The 21,439-nt window shown below is 54.6% G+C and overlaps 2 protein-coding genes across 3 annotated transcripts; one reads left to right on the forward strand and one right to left on the reverse strand.

Annotated features, from left to right (window-relative positions):
* Positions 1-1,396: 1,396 nt before the first annotated feature.
* On the reverse strand, positions 1,397-13,612 carry IGFBP4 (insulin like growth factor binding protein 4). 2 transcript variants are annotated; one of them, XM_081220191.1, is made up of 4 exons: positions 13,016-13,612; positions 5,652-5,809; positions 4,752-4,886; positions 1,397-2,598 (listed from the first exon to the last, which is right to left on the reverse strand). In XM_081220191.1, exons 1-4 carry the CDS (start codon positions 13,362-13,364, stop codon positions 2,464-2,466), a joined length of 777 nt encoding a protein of 258 aa, XP_081076317.1. In that variant the 5' UTR covers positions 13,365-13,612; the 3' UTR covers positions 1,397-2,463. The 2 variants fall into 2 exon arrangements, with proteins under 2 accessions (XP_081076317.1, XP_081076318.1); XM_081220192.1 differs by lacking the exon at positions 1,397-2,598 and adding an exon at positions 3,692-3,897.
* Positions 13,613-13,664: 52 nt separating this feature from the next.
* Positions 13,665-20,352, forward strand: LOC308607076 (uncharacterized protein; the record flags this gene model as incomplete). The annotated part of the gene is made up of 4 exons (XM_081218666.1): positions 13,665-15,343; positions 15,443-15,519; positions 17,158-17,340; positions 20,244-20,352. Exons 1-4 carry the CDS (start codon positions 15,323-15,325, stop codon positions 20,350-20,352), a joined length of 390 nt encoding a protein of 129 aa, XP_081074792.1. The 5' UTR covers positions 13,665-15,322.
* Positions 20,353-21,439: the final 1,087 nt, after the last annotated feature.

A 21,439-nucleotide genomic window follows, 5' to 3' on the forward strand; every position in this document is an offset into this window, starting at 1 on the left:
TTTCACTCCCTCTCTCTTCACATCACACCCATTCATACTCAGATTCGTACAGCCCACCCAGACACACCACACGAATGTGCATCACATCTACACACACCCAGCCCAGGTACACACGCCCTGTAAAAGCCCACACTCTCACTCACATTTCAGGTGTCACTTCACTATATGCACACTCAGGCACACACACACATTATAAATACACACCTATCACAAAGGCACATCCCAGGCCACACGGGCAGCTACTTCCCAAGCAGACCCAGGTTTTTTTTGGAGGCACATGTAAAGAAAAGGACCTCTTACCACCCATTCCGAGGATACAAGAATAGAGCATTAGGAAGGGAGGCTGGAGACAAAGGGTAATTTAAAGAGATGGCTTAGGGAAAGAGATACTCTCCCTACATTTGGCTTAGGGACCTAAAACTTCATCTTCAGCCTACACTCAACCTCCTCTCCCAGCATGCCTTGGCTTCAGCCCCAGAAGGAGGGGGCTCTATGTAGAGCAGGCCCCCTAGCTGAAGGAGCGTCACTTTGTTCTTTATCTCCTGCTGCTGGCAGCAGCTTGTGGTGCCTCAGGAAGACTAGATGGCTGTGGGATGCCGCCACAAAGGCAGAGTTAGAGAGATGAGGATTGCAGCGCCAGGGTCAAGATTCAGACGGCACAGGTGCCAGTGCATCAGGGGCCAGTGCAATCGAGAAGCCTGGGAGTACCTGAAGAGATCAATCACACACACACACACACACACACACACACACGCACACACAGCACAAAGGTGAGAGGTAAGGAGCATTGGGAGATGACCAGGAATCCAGTGGTACCACGTGGGCACACATTCTGGGGCTGGCACTGAGAGCCCACAGCCTGGTGAGTCCAGGACAGCAAGATCAAAGATACCCCCACTCCCAACCCCTCAGAATCAAATCTCAGCCCCAACCCCCAGTCAGGAATCTAGGCAGTCAGAGCTGTGGAATGTGTTGGAGAGCTTACCCCCTTTCCCTAGCTTCAGGGCAGTACCTCCCCTCACTAAATCGATAAATCAAATCCAGACGCAAACCCAGTCTGCCTGATGCCCTAGGAAATGCCCCCGCTTCACACACCAGCTGATCCCAGAAATAGCTCTGGCCCAGCAGGGCTGGCCCAGCTTGCTGCCTCCCTTCAGAAGCCATTACTGGCCCACCAGGAGTCTGAACACAGACAGCACAGACTTTGGGGACAGAGAGACTCCCCAGGAAGAAGCTGCAAGGAAGAGGAGGGTGAAGTGGCTGACCCTTTGCAGTCCTTTTTACCATGTAAGACACAGTTCTCCCCACCCCTGGTGCATCCCTGTCTCTTAATTGTAAATAAATCAACCAAACACCATTGTCTACGGTTTTTTTGGTTTTGTTCTGTTTTGTTAAAAAAAAAAAAAAAAAAAAAAAAAAAAAAAAGACAAGACATCATGGCCAACTGGTAGGTTCCTAAGTCTCTTTCCATCCAGTCAAGCCAGAAAATGCCCAGTGGGTAGGGAAGTATCGGGGAGGAAGGTCCAGGGAAGGAGGTGTGGGGAGGAAGGCAGAGCCACAGTGAGCCACTGAAGGAGGGAGTCGTCCTGGTGACTTCCTGGCTGTGACCACAAGTGGGGGAGGAAGCAGGACCCCAGGTAAGCCCCTCACCTCCCGGCATGTGATTTCCTTTCTCCAGGCACATGCAGTCCAGCTGTGCACTCCTTCCTCCTCCCCTGACTGCTCAGAGATGGGCCCCACCTCCCCAGCCCTCAGTCCTGCAGGGCTTCCGCTGACCTCTTCCCTCCCCCAAAGCAGGGTCTCAGTTGCCAGGCAACCAAGCTAAGGTGCGCTTGTCCCTGCAGGTCCTTCCCCCTGGAGGGACCTGGGGAGGAAGTAAAGGGGAGCCTGGCAGGCTTTAGCTTTGGAATTGGGTCTCAGTCGGTCTCCTAACCACTGAGTCATCTGCTACCCCACACTTTCCCTATGGCCTCCACCCTCTGACTAGTTTGAGGGGAGGGACAACGGTCAAGGTACATGTCTATTTTCCTCCCCTCATTATGGGACTGGGACTTTTCTTCTCCTACAGACTTGTGCTCACCTTATAGGAGGTGGCCTCACATGTCTAAATCAGAGGGAGTCAAAATAAGAGCCCGCAGGGCTGAAAACTAGAGCTGACATGTAGTATGTGGTCAAGAAGTGTTTATAGACGGCTGAAGGGCTGAATGAATCCAGGATCAATTTGGAAACATACCAGGGCTCTCTCAGGCTATCTAAGCCCAAAGAAGGACATCCCTAGGCTTCGGCTCACCCCAAGGGCACACCCACGCTCATAAACACACACGCATACACACAAACACACCCCAAGGGAAACTTCTGGGCCAGAAGCAGGGCCAGGACTCAGACCCAGGCTCCAGGTCAGCTCTGCAGCCTCCAGGGGAGGGGGCAGCAGGGGGCAGTGAGCCCCCCGCCTGCTGACAGGGCTCACTCGCGGAAGCTGTCAGCCAGCTGGTGGCAGTCCAGCTCCCCCTTCGGCTCCAGGCCCCCCGGAAGCTTCACTCCCGTCTTCCGGTCCACACACCAGCACTTGCCGCGCTGCCCATCCAGGGCCGGGTGGCACTGCCAAGACAAGGGTGTGAGAGGTCAGATCTCAGGCAGCCGGCCCCGATCCCAGCCCAGCCCCCAAGTCAGACAGTGGCTCCAAGATGGACTCTTGAGGGCAGAGGCTTTCTTGAACATGAGTCCTCTGAGCTCAATGGAGTAAAGTTGGCCAAGAAGGAAAGGTCCAGACAGTTTTGGTCCAGAAGGTCCAGAAGGCAGGGTCCTGAGGAAGTTCTGCAGCCTACCTGGAGGGGAGACTGGATCCATGGAGTTGAAAGGTGCAGGTGGACTTAAAAGGCTAGGGTTCAGGTTGGAGAAGTTTTTAATTTGTGTTCTGATTGTGTTTTAGTTTGGGTTCTGATTGTGTTGGGACTTTAAGAATAGGATTATGGTTAAGATTGTGATTATCCACATTGAAGTTAGGGTAGGATCAGCATAAGAGTTGCAGTTGAACTGGGGATTATGACTAAAACTTGAATGGGGTGAGGCTTAGAGCCCAGGTCAGAAATGGAATTGGGATAGAGATAGAGGTCAAGGTCAGAACAATTAAAGCAGTTGGGCTAAAGTTTGGGTCGGGATTAGACGGGGGAGGAGGAAGAGTAGGGGTAAAGGTGTATTTCAGAGTCAGGATTAGAGTTGGAGTGAAGGTTGTCTCAAGGGTCAGAACCGGCCTGAGGATAAAGGGTCAAGTGTCAGAATTTTCAGTGGGATAAAAACTGGGGGGAAGGAAACACATAAACATGTATAACACAAAGAGTAAGCCCTAACGTAAACTATGGACTTTAGTTAATAACTAATAATCAATTTTAGTTCCTCAATTGTAACAAATGTACCACACTCACGTTAATAGGAGAGATTGGGGGTGGGAAAGTAGATGGGAACCCTGTACTTCCTGCTCAGTTTTTCTGTAAACTTAAAACTGCTCTAAAAAATAAAGTCTACTGATTTTTTTAAAGGGGTCGGTGGGGGGTAGTTTTTAAAAATTGGGACAAGGAGGAATTCCCTGGCGGTCCAGTGATTAGGACTCTGCTTTCACTGCCGGAGGGCCCAGGTTGGGGAACTGAGATCCCACAAGCCACATGGCGCGGTCAAAAAAAAGGAAAAAGAAAAATTGGGACAAGGATAAAATTGGTATTGGGATAAAGGCTGGAGAGAGGTTTGGCGTAGGTTTGGCGGGGAGACCCTTGTGGTCCTCCTCCATTGCACACCTCTTCATAACCTCCTCATGCCATCCTGGGGTGTGCAGACTCGGGGGCAGCCTTTCTCCTCCTAGCTAGGCCTCTTCTGGCTGAGTGGTGGTCCACCTTGTGGATTCATCTGTAGAGCACAGAATGGGAGGACGTGTGTACCTACACCCACAAGGGCTGGAGGAGATCCAGGCCACACCCAGCACGCCAATCCCAAGCGTCCTGGGGGCTTGTCAGAGGAGCCCATGTTCCAAGGGCGTAAGGAGGTACAGAGGTTTCTGCATTCCTGTCTTGTCTCCTGCCCTCTCCTTCCTCTGCTGCACCCAAAGTTCCCGTCTCCAGCTGTCAGGTCTGGCTTCGCCTCCAGCCTGGCTGAACCCCAGGTGGCTGGGCGGCTCAGCTTGCGGGAAGGGGAAGGCTGAGTTTCCTCCTCAACTCTTCAAGACCTAGCCCCTCCATTCCCAGAGGAAACCTCAGACATCAGGAGTTCCCTGGCAGTCCAGTGGTTAGGACTTCACGCTTTCACTGCGAGGGCGTGGGCTCGATCCCTGGCCAGGAAACTAAGATCCCACAAGCCACATGTGGAAACCTCAGACGTCCAGGGACAAAGGAGAACTCACAGGAATGGAGGAAGGGGAGTGAGAGAGGGTTGGGAGGCAGAGGTTGGCAGGAGTGCCAGGTCTGCATCACAGATGGTGACCACAGAGGTCATAGAAATAAGCCTGGACGGGGAGGCAGGGTCACTGGTCTGCCTTTAACTCGCTCTGTGACTTCGGGCCGGCCTCTACCCCTCCCTGGGCCTCAGTCTCCTCATCTGCAAAATGAGTGAGTGGGCAAAATGAGTTGAGGTCCTGAGGCTGGGGGAGGGTTTGGGGAGGGTCCAAGGGGTTAGGTTTGGGTTGAGGAGCTCCCCCCTTCCCGAGACCTCCATCCTGGACATCCTGGAGCTGAGGCCGGGCCAAGTCGGCGGAGATGGAGACCCACCTGCTTGGGGTGGAAGTTGCCGTTGCGGTCGCAGTTGGGGATGGGGATGACGTAGAGGTCCTCGTGGGTGCGGCTCTGTGAGGCGGCCAGCCGCTCCAGGGCCCGGTGCAGCTCACTCTGGCAGGAGCCCTGGGGCTGGAGGAGGGGGAGAAGGAAACTGCTCAGCAGAAGGGAGAGAGGCAGGAGGACCGGGGCTGGGGGTCAAATCAGGACTGCAGGCTCTGAAAGGAGGGTTAAGGCCTGGAAGCTGAGCGGGGCCCAACGAGGTAAAAGGAGGAGCTCGGGCTCAGGGGACACTGGCGGGCAGAACAGAGGGACATTGAAGAGAGGATCTTGAGCCAAAGGGCTTCTAAAAAGGAGGGGTATGATGTGAAGGGAAATTGTGGGGAAAGGAAATCTATGGTGAAGGACAGGAAGGGGATGATTTCTAAACAGGAGTGATGGATGAAATCATGTAATTAACAACTTGTAAGACCCAGGCATGGATCCATCAGAAACACCCATCAGAAAGGACATTAGCCAGACCCTGGAGCAGGGTCCCAAGGCTCCCTGCTCTGGCCAGCATGAACCCTTTAGCTACTGAGAAGCTCTGGGGTGGGGAATCCCTGGGAAGGGCCAAGAAACATCAGGAGGCTTGGGGCCACTGCTGTTCACCCACCAGTACGCAAGTGTCTCAGTATTTAACAATAACTTGAGCTATCCCAATGTCTAGAACTGGTGAGCGGGAAAGGAATTTCAAGAAGAGGAGTGAGGACTTTCTGGGTCCTGATGATGCACACTAGGTGCATCTTGCACACAGCAGACATGTAAAGAATGTTTGCTGAATGGTCATTGTCCAGATCTGGTGACGGTGATGGTGTGTGTGCCTATGCACATGCGCATCTGGTCAGAGGTCCTCACCACAGGCCGGGCTTCCTCCCGAGGGACCCCGATGACCTTCATCTTGCCCCCACTGGTGCTCCGGTCTCGAATTTTGGCGAAGTGCTTCTGCAGGCACCTGCGGTCATGGGCGCTGCAGGGGCTGAAGCTGTTATTGGGGTGATCACCCTCGTCCTTGTCTGCAATCAGGCCAAGATGGGGAAAGGTCAGCGATGGGAAAGGACAAGGCAGCACAGCAACCCAGCCTCCCACCTGCTTTCTCCTTCTTAGGGATGAAGAGCAGGGGGTCTGGGGGGTGCGAAGAAATGAAAGCAGCCGCCGGTTTCTTCCCCACTCCCCAGGATCTCCCCAGGAGAACATTCCTCTTGAAGTCCTTGATCTGTCCCTCACTCCACCCAGTCCAGCCCTCAGATGAGTCACCAGCTGCAGCTGCCCAGACAGCAGGAGGGTCCCCCGGGCCCTGCAGGGAGGTCTCAAGCAGGCAGGGGGCCCCACAGCGAATCTCCTCCCCCTGCCATTCATCTCTTCCTACCATCCCCCTCTCAGTCTGCTCTTTCTTCCTCTCTCCTTTCCTGCTCTTTTCGGCATCTGGCTGAGGCAGCCAGGGGATCCCCAGGGCTGTGGGCTCTGCTGACCCTCTTCCAAATGGCCAGAATCAAAGTTTCCATGAGTGATGAGAAATCTGGCCCCCAAACTCTCTCCATTGGCTGCACAGGAGAAGTGGGAGTGGGTGTGTATGCCTGCATGTGAAAGAGTGTGTGTGTGTGCGTGTGTCTGAGACACTGTGTGGCCCCAGGACCAAGAGAACACCCTCACACATCCCTTCAGCACCCCCACCCCAAAGTCTCCCATCCTTACATTTCAGGCCCCATCCAAAGTGCACATCTGTTGCCCAGAGCCAGGGCACTGGGGACGTGGAGATGGGGGGTGGTGAGGCTGAACCGCCACGCTTTCCCTGGGCTCTCCTAAAGGCTCTACCCGAACTCAAGAAAAACCCCATCCAGAAGTCCCAGAATTGTAACCACTGCTCCTCCATCCAGGCAGCCAAAACCAGAACACAGGGCTGAGCTGGAGAAAGAGGTCGCAAGATCCCTCTGCAAATCAGAGCCACCTCTGAAATGCTCGGGTTTGGCAACTTGCTGCCGGCCTGAGTGCAGAGCCCCTGCCAGCATTCCAGATGTTGGCAGCAGGACAGAAGGTTACATCTGGTTTGCGTCAGGGTTTTTTTTCCTGAGGAGTTAGCAGGTTCCTCCATGCATGGCCGCAGTCCCAGAGCTGCCTCTGGGTTAAATGGTATTTTTCTGCCGAGCCAAAGTTAGTTGGGGGGTTAGTTCTCTTTTTATTCTCCTAGTTCTGGGGGTCCAGGGGGAAGCACGTGGATAAAGGGAAACCAGGCAAGGAGGAATCTAGACCCCCAGAAAGTCTTTGTCAAGATTCCACACCAAAGGTTATTTATAAAATTCAGTCACCGAGGATGGGAAGAGGTTTTGTCACTGATGCAGGGCTGGCTTAGAAAAAAAAGCAACAGAGGGAAGGAATAAATGGAGCAGATAGATATAATCTCTCCTTCTGCATATTTAACATCCCAAGAAGAACAGTCTGGAGGGGACTTCCGTCCCAAAAGATCAAGTTCCCGAAGGTCAACCAAGGAGAAGCCACTACAGCAAAGACTTCCCAGCTGGTGTGGGCAGCAAAAGAAGGAGCAGATCAAGTTCAGAAGACCAGGATTGTGCAAAGGGGGCCGTAGGAAGATGGACCCCAAGCCCCCAGGCAGGAACCAGAGAGAAGACCTGAGATCGAAGCTCTTCCCTGAAGACCTTCCCAAGGAAACTTCTGGTTAAGAAGGCCCAGGCTGGTCAGTGACCACACCCCGCCATCACCGCGTCCGCCTTGCCCAAAGCCCCAGGACTAGTGGATGGGGCCACAGCACTGCAGGTGTGTAGGCTGGAGCTGGGGATTGGAGAGAAAGGAAATAGAAGACCTAAGAGAATTGAGAGAGTTGTCTTGGAACCACAGAAGCGGAGCGAGCTTGGAACAAAGGGGCCACCATTCTACCTGGAAAGGCTGGAAGGGTCCCAGGGGCTCATTTGACACAACCCATGACACTACCTTGAGGGGCCCCTTCAACCGGAAAGGTTTTGTCGTTCTTCGAGTTTGCTTTCCTTTCATGACCATAAAGGAAAGCACGGCTGTGCACAGTGACACTTGTCCCTCTTGGTAAGTGGCCAGATGTTCTTAGGTTCCCTAGGAAGAGTTTTCTAATGCATGGGGCTGCCTCAGGAGGTAGAGTTCTGCCCTGGAGGCGTGGCACGTCAGGGTGGCAGAGGTCTCAAGGACCCGGAGAGATCTGCCGTAGAAATTCGACTACTTTCCAACATTGTGTTTCTATGAGTCAAGTTCACAAAAACACTCGGGGGAGTGATTTTTTTTTTTAACATCTTTATTGGAGTATAATTGCTTTACAATGGTGTGTTAGTTTCTGCTCTATAACAAAGTGAATCAGTTGTACATAAACATATATCGCCATATCTCCTCCCTCTTGCGTCTCCCTCCCACCCTCCCTATCCCACCCCTCTAGGTGGACACAAAGCACCGAGCTGATCTCCCTGTGCTACACGGGGGATTATTCAAGGATATTTGGAATGATTATCCCTTAATTTAGGAAGTGCCATGAAGGAGGACAACTGGGTCCCCTCACTGAACCCCGGGGACGCGCGGGGCATAGGGCGAGCTTGGAAACATAGCTCATGTTCTTGTATCCGCAGGGCTCCCATCACATGGGGCACTATCAGCAGGCGGCCTGCCTGGCCTCCCCCACCTTGGTTTCTCCACCACCCAGCGCACGTAGCCGCAGCTTGTGTCTCAGCCTAAGAGTAGGACACGGCAGGCAGGGAGAGCGGCTCCGTGCTGCCTCTCTCAGGGGCCAGGGTACAAAGACCACGTCCCTATCTGCCAGCTCAGACACAGGCTGGGACTCAAGGATCACACACATACACAAACAATCACGTGTCCAGACACACACGGGTCCACGCGTGCACACCCACATGCACCCAGGCGCCCTGACCCTGCCCTGGCCAGAGCACACTGACTGTGCCCCGGCTGTTGACTTTCCACTTAATCTGTAACTTCTTCTTGCCCAGGCTTGTCTAACTGGCAGACTGAGACCCCACCCCAGGATCCACCCTAGGCACTAGGCTTGAGAGGGTGAGGGTCATAGCCTTGAGTCTCTAAAGAAACGTTCACCTTCCCGTGTCTAAAAGTGGCTAAATTCTTGCTACTTCCCTGCTCATGCAGGATGTCCATCTTTCTCGTGCTCCACACCCAGGTGGTGCCCTCTGGAAAAACCGCAATCCCGGTGGGTTCCCCTCTGGGCGGGAGCTGAGTCAAACCTGCCCGCCCCCCACCAAAGGTCGCACCTCCCGACATCCATCCGAAAGGCTTGTTTGGGAGGCGGGGCTTCCGAGGTAGGCCAGGTCACCTCCTCTTGCCCCGCTGGAGCTAAGCCAACGACATCCAGCCACAGGGGAAACCTTGGTCTTTGCTCCAGCCACAGAGGAAGGGCGGGCACCCAGAGAAAGAAGAGGTTTCACAGCTTTGGCACCGATGGCTGCAAAGTTCATGGTCAAAGCTAGAAGATTTCCTCTTTCCTGCTGCCTGATTTCATCCTCATGATTTCCCTTCACCTCCAGCCCCCACTCCCCTCAAGACGCCCAGGGTGAGGCTGTGAGGTAGGTGGGCCCAGCCAACCAGACACAGTCTGGAGGGTCACCCACCTGCCCTACAACAAAGGCCTTTTCCTTCTTCGCCTGCATTCTGGCTGGAGAAGCCAAGACCACCCATGCTGGGTGCCAGGCCTTTCTTTGAGGTCTGGCTCAAGCGGTGTCCCCCTCACCCTTGGGCCATGCTGCGGGCCTCAGACTGAAGAGTCAGAGAAGTACAGCTGGCCCTTCCACCCTACCCCCTCCACCCCTCTGCATGTCCCCCCAGCTTTGCTCACTTGCCCTACTGTCCCCCAGAGCCCCAGCATCAGAGGAGAAGTTAAGCTTCAACTTAAATCCATTCGGTTTCCTCTTCATCAGCATCCTCATCACTGCTCCCTTACTCCATGCCAGATGCCCCCACCCTGCAAGATAGGTCCCACTGTCCCCCCTTTTTACAGATGAGGAAGTGAAGCAGTCCGGCTAGAGGAAAGGAGAAGAACTTATCTCTGCAGCTCCTATGTCTTTAAATGGAAAGACTCCTGATACCCGAGGCACCAATAATTCTGGCTTTGCCAAAACTAAAGAAAAAATGTTAAGCAGCCATGCTCCCCCTTCCCCCCTCCCCCAAGGCACAGAATTTCTGGGAAGGCCCTGTTCCCATGACATGACTGGATTCCCAGTACTGAAGTAGGGGGGACAATATTTGCTGTGTTGACTAAAAATTAACCCAGCCTGCATGTTCCCTAACCCTGTCCCAGAGGGACCCAGAGCACAGTTTAGGATCTCCCCAGTCCAAACGCTAATCTTCCCACTGTCCACTCCCCCAGATTCCACAAGTCGAGGGTCAGTACACTGAATCAGGATTGTGGACTTCTGACACACGTGTCCCACCCCGCCCCCACCTCTGGTGGCCTGAGCTGTGTTAATCCACAACCTTTTCTGGCTTGGAAAGCTGGGACAGGGGGTCACGGCAGAGGGCACGGGAGAGGGGGGTAGCCGGGAGAGGGATGGGGGAGACCTGCCCCAGGAGCAAAGAGTGGGCCTCTGGACCATAGCAGGCCAAGGGAGGGGGCACGCTGAGTGACTGCCCTCCCCAGTCACCTGCTGAAGCTCAGCGCCAAGAGGAAAAGGCAGGAAGAAGAGCCTGATTGACCTCTCTGCCAAACTATTCCCCAGGCAAGAAGGCCCTTGGGCTTCCCTGGTGGCGCAGTGGTTGAGAGTCCGCCTGCCGATGCAGGGGACGCGGGTTCGTGCCCCGGTCCGGGAAGATCCCACATGCTGCAGAGCGGCTGGGCCCGTGAGCCATGGCCGCTGAGCCTGCGCGTCTGGAGCCTGTGCTCCGCAACAGGAGAGCCCACAACAGTGAGAGGCCCGCGTACAGCAAAAAAAAAAGAAGACCCAAGCTTTGGGACGCAGGAGGGACAGTAGCCTATCGACAGTGGAAGGCTCAGGAGGACAGCGGGGAGAGGGGCCGAGCCCTGGCCGCCTGGTCTCACCAGACACCCTGCAGGGCTACGGCACAACTCTAGGGGGCGCCTTTCACGCAGTGCAGTGTGGCCGGGCCGTGGCAGGGGTACTTCTGGGATGACTGGGAGGTAAGAGGGCATGGACACAGCTTGCTGAGTAGGTACCTAGTTTCCCCAGGGCCCCCCCAGACCTCCCCTTTCCCTCTCCCGATATCTGCCTGCACTGCAAGGGTGGAAGCCAAGGCAAGGAGACCTTGGGCCCTGTAATCCAAAAGGGGCCTAAAGCTGCCTTTCGAGGCTGGTGTACACGATGTTCACAGGACACTCACAAACTGCTCACGGCATGCCTCCCCAAAGCTCCTAGGGGAGCAGTTTCTTCCACTTCAGGATGGGGTGTTCCTACCCAGCCAGGGAAGAAGGGGTTCCCGAGACCCACTGAGGGCTCTTCTGTCCCCCCTTCAAGTTGGTGACAGAGGAGGAGCTCACCAGCCATCCTAATCTGGTGCCAGATACCCGCTGGCCGGCAGAGGGTGGAGATACGAAGCAAAAGGAACCCGTTATACCCGGGGAGCCCAAGGGCTCAGCCCTCACTCCCAGTCTGGTCCTGTACCAGTACCCCTCCTCTCCCACTAGCACTGGCATCTCTGCCCCAGGATCAGCGACTGACACCCCCAGAACCCCCCCACCCCCGCTTCCCAGATGTGCCGGGTGCCAGGCTGGCATTTTCCTAGAATGTTTTCTGCTGACCTATCTCTCGCTGCCCAGGGGCAGGAGGGGCAGAGAGGCCCGAGGCCCAGACCCCTGGGGTCCACCTCCTTCCTGTTTTCCCTGCATCCTGCTCTCCTCTGGCTAACAAGCTGCAGAGGATTGAGGAAGTGGAGCGGTCTGGGACCCAGGGCAGGAAGCTTGGGGCCGGAGTCCCAGCATCCGGACTGCAACAATGGAAGCTTCAAGCACCAGGAAAAGAGACAGAAACAGACAGAGGCACAGGGAGAGCAAAACAGAGTCGGAGAGGGAACAAGAAACAGAGACAGAGGTAGAGAAAGGCAGACAGAGAGATTCTGAAAGCAACAGAGAAAGACAGGAACAAAGACAGAAAGAGAAACGGTGACAGGGTCAAGAGAATGAGCAACGGAAAGAGCCTGAGATGAAAGTGAGCAAAGCAGGGCAACAAAAACAGGAAAAGGAATAGGATAAAGAGAAAGAAACTGATAACGGGCAGGAGATATTTCGGAAAGGAGAATCTGAGAATGTTGTTAGTGAAACTAGAGGTTGAGAGACACAGCAGGGAAGAACAAAAGAATAAGAGAAAGAAGGAGAGAGACAGAAAGACTACAAGGGAGAAACTGAAAGTCTCACTGAGAAATAGAAAGGAAGTGTAAGAATGAGTTTAGGGCAAGAGACCTTCTAAACCTCTCTCTCCCTTTCTCTCTCTCTCTCTCCCCCCACCCCATCCCTCCCCTCTCTACTGCCTGTCCCGTTAGGGTTTCTGCAGCTCTGGGCTGGGAGCCAAGACTTGCTTCTCTTCTGCCACCTCAAATGGCACCTGCCAGGAGAAAGGAGCAGGGTGCCTGTGTACCAGGGCAGGAGGAGGTGCCCAGGCCTGCCAGAGAGACCCCTGTCTTCCCAATACCTCTCAAAAAGCTAGGTGAGCCGGCCTGGGTCTTTGAGGAAGGGCCACTCTGATGCCCCTCACCACCAAAGCCACTCTAATTTACATGTCCCACTCCACCCCACCCCACCTCAATGTCAAAAGCCCGAGCCCTGGCTTCTCAGACCCCTGGGGCCTCCACTTGTGTCCAGGGTGAGGGGAGGTCCCTGGATCAGGAACAGAAAGCCTCCACTGCCACCAACCCCATCCTCCAGGTATCTGGCCCTAGACTGCTCACTTGCAGGCTGTGGGCTGGACCAGGTCACTTAATTTTCCACTCTTGCTCCAGCAGCCAGGACTACCCTTGAGACGTCTCTTCCCAAATAGGCACCCTTGAGATGGAGGGGTGGGACAGAGTCCTCCCTGATGGTGGCAACAGGCTGCTAGGGACTTGAGAGCAGTTTCCTTGGCTGACCCTGTCCCGTGCCAGTCGGGCCCTGCCACATACCTGCCTTCTGCTCAGCTCACAGGGGATTTTCAAGAGTCTTTCGGGCCAGCCCGAATGGGGAAGGGGCTTCTGGGAGGGGAGGACCCCAGGGAGGGCGTGCAAGGGATGGGGCACCTTACCAGAGGGCTGCAGGCTTTCCTGGATAGCCTCGATCTCTGCCAGTTCCATACACACGCCTTGCCCGTGCACCAGCGTGTGCAGGGGCTTCTCCACGCCCCGGGGCGGGTAGCAGCGCAGGCCGGAGCCGCAGCGGGGGGTATACACCCCGCAGGGCATCCCCTTGCCCAGGGCGCAAGTGGCGCAACAGCCGCAGCCCGGCTCTCGCACCAGCTCCTCGCAGCCCACGGGGGGGCGGCAGCGCGCCAGCTTCTCCTCGGAGCAGGGCGGGCAGTGGATGGCTTCGTCGCCCAGGCTCGGCCCGGGCCCGGCGGCCAGCAGCAGCGCGGCCACGAGGCACAGGGGCAGCATGACCGGGCGAGGACGGGGCACGGGCGGACAGCGGGGGACACAGAGGCAGCGCCCGGCGCGCCTGGAGGACCCGACCCAGAGGGCGCGGCGACACGGGGCGGCTCCGCTGGCGGACAAGGACGAAGCCGAGGAAGTTAGCAAGCGGGCCGGAGGGGAGCGAGCCTGGCGCTGCGCCGCATCCTCGGCCCGGCCCAGGCGGCTGGCTGTAGGGGGCAGGGGGCTGAGCTGCTGCCCGGGACCGGCTCCCCCGGACTTTATACCGGCCCCTGGCCACACCCCCAGCGCCTTCCCGGGGGTGGGGGGAATGGGGGGGAGGGGAGGAATGGGGGGGAGGGGACGGGGGCGCCCAGGGAGAGGGAGAAGGAGAGGCGGCGGTTAGGGGGAGGGGGCGCTGTCCTAAGTCGTCGCTGCTGTCGCTGCTGCCGCCGCCGCCGCCGCTACTACATCTGAAAGTCCTTTTCTGCCGCAGGAGAAAGCGGCGCAGTTTGGAAGCCACGGCAGGCGCCGAGAGCGCTTCTGAACCGGAGCCCGGGAGGGCAGCGAAGGGCGAACGAAAGCGAAGGGGCGGCTCCGTGGCCCCCTCCCCCGACCTTGGAGGATTCTCCCCGGACCCCACTGAGATGGCCCCGCAGCCCCCCCGCACTGAGAGCGCGGCGACCTCCTAGCCCGGACTCCCAGCTCCGGGGATTCAGTCTCCCTGGCCAGAGTCCTTCCCACCCCACTCCAGTGCTTCCAGTCTCAGCCGCTGGAGCCCAAGTCTGGTGAGGAGGGGAAAGGGGGCCCAGAAGGGCCTAATGGCCCTAAGAGGTTGATAGGCTCTCTCCCCACTCGCCCCTTCCAACCTGCCCCTGCCCCCAATCTCCCCAGGGTTCATTTGGGCCCCTGTCCCCTCTGCCTTACACAGGATGGCATCCACAGAACTCGCACCCGGAGAGGGAGGTGCCAAGACGCTTGCTCCTTCCTGGGTGTTTGCTTCTACTGCCCAGACCCACTCCCAGAGGGATATAAGCTGAGGCAATATATATTGTGGCAATATATATTGCCACTCTCAAGTGCAAATTGCGCATTGCACAACTCCAGGGGGCGCCATTTCTCTGGTAGTCATTGTAGACTTGTATAGCTGTTGTGACTGTTTTCCAGCAGATGGCACTCAAGGGTTTTGAGAAAGGGGTGCCTTTTTCTAATTCACCTAGCAGTGCTGTTTGGGCTAGTGTCAGGGGTGGCTAGGCCCTCTGTGAGATCCTGTTGGTGCCTATATCCCCTACCCTTTGCCTCAGTCTTGCTGGGATTGGGAGGGATTCTAGAGTAGCATGTGGAGAAGGGACTCCTCTCCTAGGTGGTCTCTCAGGTCCCCCCAGGGTTTACCCATCCTCCCTCACAAAACTTTCTGCTATCCTGGAGCTGATTTCAGAGTAAGGGCGCCTGTCCAGGCATACCTGGTGACCTACTGTGGATTTTTTTGGCTTGGCCTAGAAAGCTGCAGGGCAGCCAAGCTGAAGTGCAGATCAGAGACCCTCTTCCCGCTTCCTCTCCCAGGGCAGGGGTTTTTCAATCTCACAGGGATTGGGCCCTCTCCTACTTTCTGCAAGTACAGACTGTCCAGGTTGAGAGGAGAAAGAGGGGCTAGAAGCTGGACCTGCCGGGGCAGAACCAAAAGTTGCAAACTGACGGCACCTACTGGCAGCCATAAGGACTGCAGACGGGCTGGAGAGTCGCGGCCGAGGACAAGATTCTGGGATTCTCTCCGCGCCATCTCACGGACTACTGGGGTCTCTTCTGCCCCCATCTGCCTTGGAGAAGGGTAAAGAGAACCAGGATCCTCAAGTCCCTGGGGGAAGCCTGGCCTGTCCCTGATTCAGAAAACTGCCCCCAGCCCCCTCCCCATCCTTCGCCATCACTGGACCCAGTTCTGCCACAAACTTATGGTGTGAACTTGGACACCAGCCCTTGGAGCTCGAATGTCCCTAACTGCAATGGAGGTAGGTCATCTCCACCTAGCCTAGCTTTTGAAGCTCTTGTGAGAATAAAATGGGACCAGGAAGAATAGTTCTGATCCCAATGCCAGACTTGTCTTCTAGACCGCACACCTGGGAGGGATAAAGGTACTGGGACATGGAGGAAGGAGGGCAGAGCTGGCGATGAAGCATGAATGCGGGTGAGTGCAGGAAATCTGGACAGGTTTCCAGGTGAGACAGATGCCCAAACTCCTACCCCAGCAGCCCCCCCAACCCATCCTCGGGCTCACCCCCATCACCATCTAGGATAATTCCTGGGAGGCAGGAAAATGAACACGAGGAGGCCTCCCCACCATTCATGCAACCCACCTTTACTGAGCACCTGTTGTGTGCAGGCTTTGTGCTACATCCAGGGGATCCAGACACGGCCGAGACCACTGTCCGCCCTCAGGGAGCTTACTGCCTAGTGAGGGGAGACAGACATATGAATAAAATAAGTGCAGGTGCCCTGGAGGTGTTTATAGGGGGCAGGGTGGGCCAGAGGCACAAATGGTCAGTTCGACATCCAGGGCGTGGAAAGACTTCATGGAGGAGGTGACCCTTGAGCCAACGGTCTTCCATGCTAGAGGAGCAAACACAGGTAGCATCAGGCTAACCTGGATTCTATCCCAGTTTTGCCACCAAGGTCACCGGGGAACCTGAAACCAGTTACTCTCTGAGCTTCACTGAGCTTCACTTTTTTTTTTTTTCTTTTTTTTCTTTTTTTTAACATCTTTATTGGAGTATCATTGCTTTACAATGGTGTGTTAGTTTCTGCTGTATAACAAAATGAATCAGCTATACATATACATAAATCCCCATATCTCCTCCCTCTGGCATCTCCCTCCCACCCTCCCTATCCCACCCCTGTAGGTGGTCACAAAGCACTGAGCTGATCTCCCTGTGCTACACGGCTGCTTCCCACTAGCTATCTGTCTTACATTTGGTAGTGTATGTAAGTCCATGTCACTGTCTCACTTCGTCCCAGCTTACCCTTCCCGCTCCCTGTGTCCTCAAGTCCATTCTCTACGTCTGTGTCTTTATTCCTGTCCTTACCTGGAAAATGGTAAGAAAGAAAGACGGGTGGGGAGGGAAGAGAGAGAAAGAGTGGCCCGTGCAGTACCCAGCAAACAGTAGGCACCAAATGTTTGCTCCCTCCTGCCCCTCCCTGGTGGAAACTAACTTCTCCACGTGGCTGGAGATCCCCCGGTGGCAGGATCTGTGTGTCCCCGACCAGACCAGAAGTTCCCAGTGGACTGGGTTTAGTATCTCCTCCTTCTCTGGCCTGCTGGTGTCTGGGAGAGGCTATATATAAAGGGCATGGGATTTGGAGTCACTGGACCTGGGTTCGAGTTGCAGCACAGCCACTTAAGAGCTTTGTTACACTAGAAACTAACATAACATTGTAAATTAACTATACTTCAATTTAAAAAAAAAAGAGTTTTGTGGCTTTGGACGCACACTTAATGTCTTGAAGGGTCATTTCCATCCTTTGCTAAAAGAGAGAGAGAGAGGGCTTCCCTGGTGGCGCAGTGGTTGAGAGTCCGCCTGCCGATGCAGGGGACACGGGTTCGTGCCCCGGTCCGGGAGGATCCCACATGCCGCGGAGCGGCTGGGCCCGTGAGCCATGGCTGCTGAGCCTGCGCGTCCGGAGCCTGTGCTCCACAACGGGAGAGGCCACAACAGTGAGAGGCCCGCATACCGCAAAATAAATAAATAAATGAGAGAGAGAGAGAGAGAGAGAGAGAGAGAGAGAGAGAGAGAGAGAGCTAGAGCTAATAACTGGGCTTGCCCCACAGGACGATTGCAAGAAAAAGTGAGATAGTGGAAGAGAAAGGGCTTTGGAACCCGAGGAATGAGAAGCAGATGCTGCGTGTTGGTTTTCTCCACCTGACTGCTGCCTATTTGACGACAGGGAGCCCCCCAGAGGCAGAAACCTGGTTCTCCTTCTCTGTGGTCTTCCCCAGCCCAGGGCTGTACAGGTAAAAGAAACTCTTCCTCCCCCTCAGCATCCCTGTCTGTCCCTCACCTCCTGGACACCCAGGGGGGCCAGGAAGATGCTCCTAATGGAGGGGTGAAAAGCCTCGCTCCCTTCAGCCTCTTCCACCCCACAGCCTCACTGGCTTGTTGCTTAGAAAGAGTCTCACTAGCTCCCTTGTTAGCTCAGTATCAAATGTCTACTGGGCTCCAGCTGGGCTTCTTAGATAATCAATAAGAAAAAGAGCTCCATTCCCAAGGGAAAGACACCGTCCTGTCCTCAGGGAACCCCCGATCTGATGGGCTTGCCCCAGGGAGCATGTCATAGGATGGAGAAGGCAAAATGTACATAATAACGAAGGGTAACATTTAATGAGCATGGACCATACACTGGACGTGTTCTAAGTGCTTCACTATGTCCCCTTCACAACAACCTCATGAAGTAGTCACTATCATTATCCACTTTTTAAGCGGGAAAGTGAGGCACAGAGAGGTATGTAACTTACTCAAGGTCACCCAACAAGTATGTGGAAAATCAGGGATGTGAGCCCAGGCAGTCTGGCTCCAGGATCTGTATGATTAACCCTTATGGGGTTTTTGGGGGGGTTTTTTGTTTTGTTTTGTTTTGTTTTGTTTGCGGTACGCGGGCCTCTCACTGTTGTGGCCTCTCCCGTTGCGGAGCACAGGCTCCGGACGCGCAGGCTCAGCGGCCATGGCTCACGGGCCCAGCCGCTCCGCGGCATGCGGGATCCTCCCGGTCCGGGGCACGAACCCGCGTCCCCTGCATCGGCAGGCGGACTCTCAACCACTGCGCCACCAGGGAAGCCCCAAGAAAAAATTTTTTGTTTATTTTTTTAAAGAGCCCTAGCTCTCAAGTCATCCTGCCTGGACTGGATTTCTGGCAGTAGATTTAGAATAAATTAGCACATCTCTCTGTGCCTGGGTGCCCTCATCCTTCATATTAATCACCCATCATGTTACAGAGGGCGGCTATAGTGATTAAATGAATGAATCTGTGTAAAATGCTTACAGTGATGCCTGCTCCTTATTAAGTGTCCAATGAGTGTTAGTTATTAGCCATGACCAGCCAGGTTAGTGAGGTGAAGAGCCTGAAACCAAAGCGCCTGCACTGAATTCTGGATTTGCCATTTCCTAGACCTGTGACTTTAGCCAAATGACATCCTCCCTCTTATCCTTAAATGCTCTCTGTTGTAAAAGAGGAATAACGCCAGCCCAGCCTGATAGAGAGCTGTGCGAGAACCTACAGAGACTATCTATGTAAAGCAGTCAGCGCAGTGCCCGGCACAGATACGTATTAGCCATGATGATGATTGATCACCATGGTAACCCTATAAACCCATTTTATAGATGGGGCTCCAGGTAGTCAAAAGACTGGATTAAGGTCTCATGGAACTAAACGTGATTTAAATCCTTTTGGGGGATGATAGAGTTCCACCTGGCACCCCCGCCACATCCCCTCTTTCACATGACCCCCATCCTCTTCTCTCCTAAAGCCTGTGTTCCTCCTACTCTCACCCCTCAGCCCTCACTGTTCCCAGAGGCTTGATATTTGGAGCCAGTAATCCTCAATATCTGTGCAGTCTGTTCCTCACCCCCACCCAGTCATGATGATCTAAAGAGCAGCAGAAGCTGGGCCCAAAGCTAGGGGAAAACCAGACAGCCAGTAATGGAGATGAGCTTTGCCCTCAGGTTGGGGTGCACAAGCTACAGGTCAGAGAGCTCTTGCAGTCAGAGCTAGGGGTTCAAATCCCAGCTGTGCCCTGATTAACGGTGCACTGTGGGCTTGTCTCTTCACCATGATGGTCCTCAGTTTCCTCATCTGTAAAATGGGGATGCCAGTCCCTAATTCACTCTGTAGGGCTATCAGGAGTATCAAATGAGGCTATCCATATAAGTGAAAGGACGTATATCCCAGAACACAAGTTACAAATTAGTAGCTCAATGTTTTGTCAAATCACACTGACATTCAGCCTCTACTCAGGCTCCCCCCACCTGCAAACAAACAAGCAAGTATGCATTAGGAGAGGGAGGGAAGGGCCTGGAGCCCAAAGAGATGCGATGGCCAGAGAGACAGATGGCTGCGGGTAGAGGTACACAGCACCACACCCCATCCTACTCCTCCCTTTCAGGGTCCCACCCTAATGCCCCCTGCAATTCTGACACCTATTCTGATGTGTGGGTTTTCCAACACCATCAAGACATCTACAACGCTAGCTTGGTGTCCTACAATTTAACTCAATTCTCACTGTCTACCTGGAGATGGCATCAGATCCCACAGGTTAAGGGCTCAGTCCTACAATACCGCCCCACCACCACCACCTTTAGATGCCAATCGCAAGCTCAGGTTGTCACCTGGGCTTCTGACTGACCAGCTATATATAAGAAGTTCCAATGACCCCCCGCCTTGGGTTCGATTAATTTGTTGGGGCACCTCACAGAACTCAGAGAAACATTTTACTTACTAGATTACTGGTTTATTATAAAAGGATATAACTCAGGAACAGCCAGATGGAAGAGAGACATAGGGCAAGATATGGGGAAAGGTGGGTGGAGCTTCTCCTACCCAGCCACTCTCTTAGCACTCTGAGTGTTCGCTGATGCAGGAGCTCTCCAAATCCCAACCTTTTGGGTTTTTATGGAGGCTTCATTACATGAGCATGATTGATTAAATCATCGGCCATTGGTGATTGAACTCAACCTCTGGCCCTTCTCTCCTCCGAGGTCAGGGTTGGGACCAAAATTTCTAACCCTCTGATAACTTTCTACTCCCATCAGGGCTCCTGGCTTGGCCCCATTGCCTTCCCCTACAAAAGTCCCTCACCCCAAATACATACACTCCCCTTCTGTGGTTCACCTCCACCCCTCCTGCCTCTCCTTCCACATATAGGATGGAATTAGGTCTCCTGGTCCCCCTGGCTGCCAGTGGTTTCCAGAACCCCCAGGACATCAGGGATACCCTGGCCATGAAGACTCCCAGGACCACCCTGGATACCTAGGGACTGGGACTGGTGGGCTCCCAGGAACCGCAGGGCAGCCCTGGCTGTCCAAGGCTGCCAGGCCCACATGGGCTCCCATGGAGGTCAGGGACCGGTAGGGACCCTCTGGGCAAGAGTTTCCTCCAGGCCAGACAAGTCAGCCAGGTCCACTCACCTTGGCCCCCAGTCTCCTCTATCCCGAGCCCGCCTGCAACTCCCTCAACACCCTTTTTAACTTCTTTCTGGGGACTGCGCACTTATCGCTGAGTTTTAGCCATCATTTTTCTAGTTGCCCTATTGCCATAAGTAGAATGTGAGTTACTGGACGTCGACAACTAGGCCTTTCTCTCCTCCTCTTTCCCCTGTTTCTTTACTTTCTCCCTCCCTCCTTTTCTTTAGCACCTCCCCTCCATCCTTCCCTACAGCCTTTCCCATAACAAATGCTGCTTACGTGTACGACACTGTGTCCGACGCATCCCTGTGTGGTCTTAGACTGGCACATAATAGATGCTCAGGCATATGTACTGTTGGTTCCCTGACCCTCTACCCCACCTCCCCTCTCCCACCTAGCTCTCTCCCTTTGGGGGTCTTTCCCCAGGATGGAAGAGCTCATCTCATCCTGTGTCCTACCCACCTTCCCAGTACAGGGCCAGAAAGCAGAGGGAGGCTCCCTGGATGCTCTAGGTTTGTCCCATAGGCTTGGAGGGGCCTCCTGGAGCCCCAGGCCCATCTGGAACTGTCATCTATGCTCAGATGGATCTCCCTGAGAGGACAGGACAGAGGACCCCTCCTTCATGGCTGCTGTCCCCTCTTTCTCTCTTATTTCCTCTTCCTCCCTGAAGCAATGTTCTCAAATCTGCCTTTCAGATCTCACCATCCACTGTCAGAGATTGATTGGCTTTGAGGAGGCAGTGTATGTAGTAGAACATCAATGGTCTGGGAATTGTGTGATCTTGGACATCTCGCTTCTCATATGTCAGTGAAGCCTGCGAAAGTATTTTTTCCCCTCAGAATAAATGATTCCAGATGCTCCCTTCATCCTCTCTCCTCTCATCTGTTTGCTCAGAATTTGTCCTTTGCAATACCCTGCCGTTCCCCTCGTTCCTTC

The sequence above is a fragment of the Mesoplodon bidens genome (genome assembly GCF_964165515.1).
Source record: "Mesoplodon bidens genome assembly, chromosome: 19".
NCBI lineage: Eukaryota > Metazoa > Chordata > Mammalia > Artiodactyla > Ziphiidae > Mesoplodon > Mesoplodon bidens.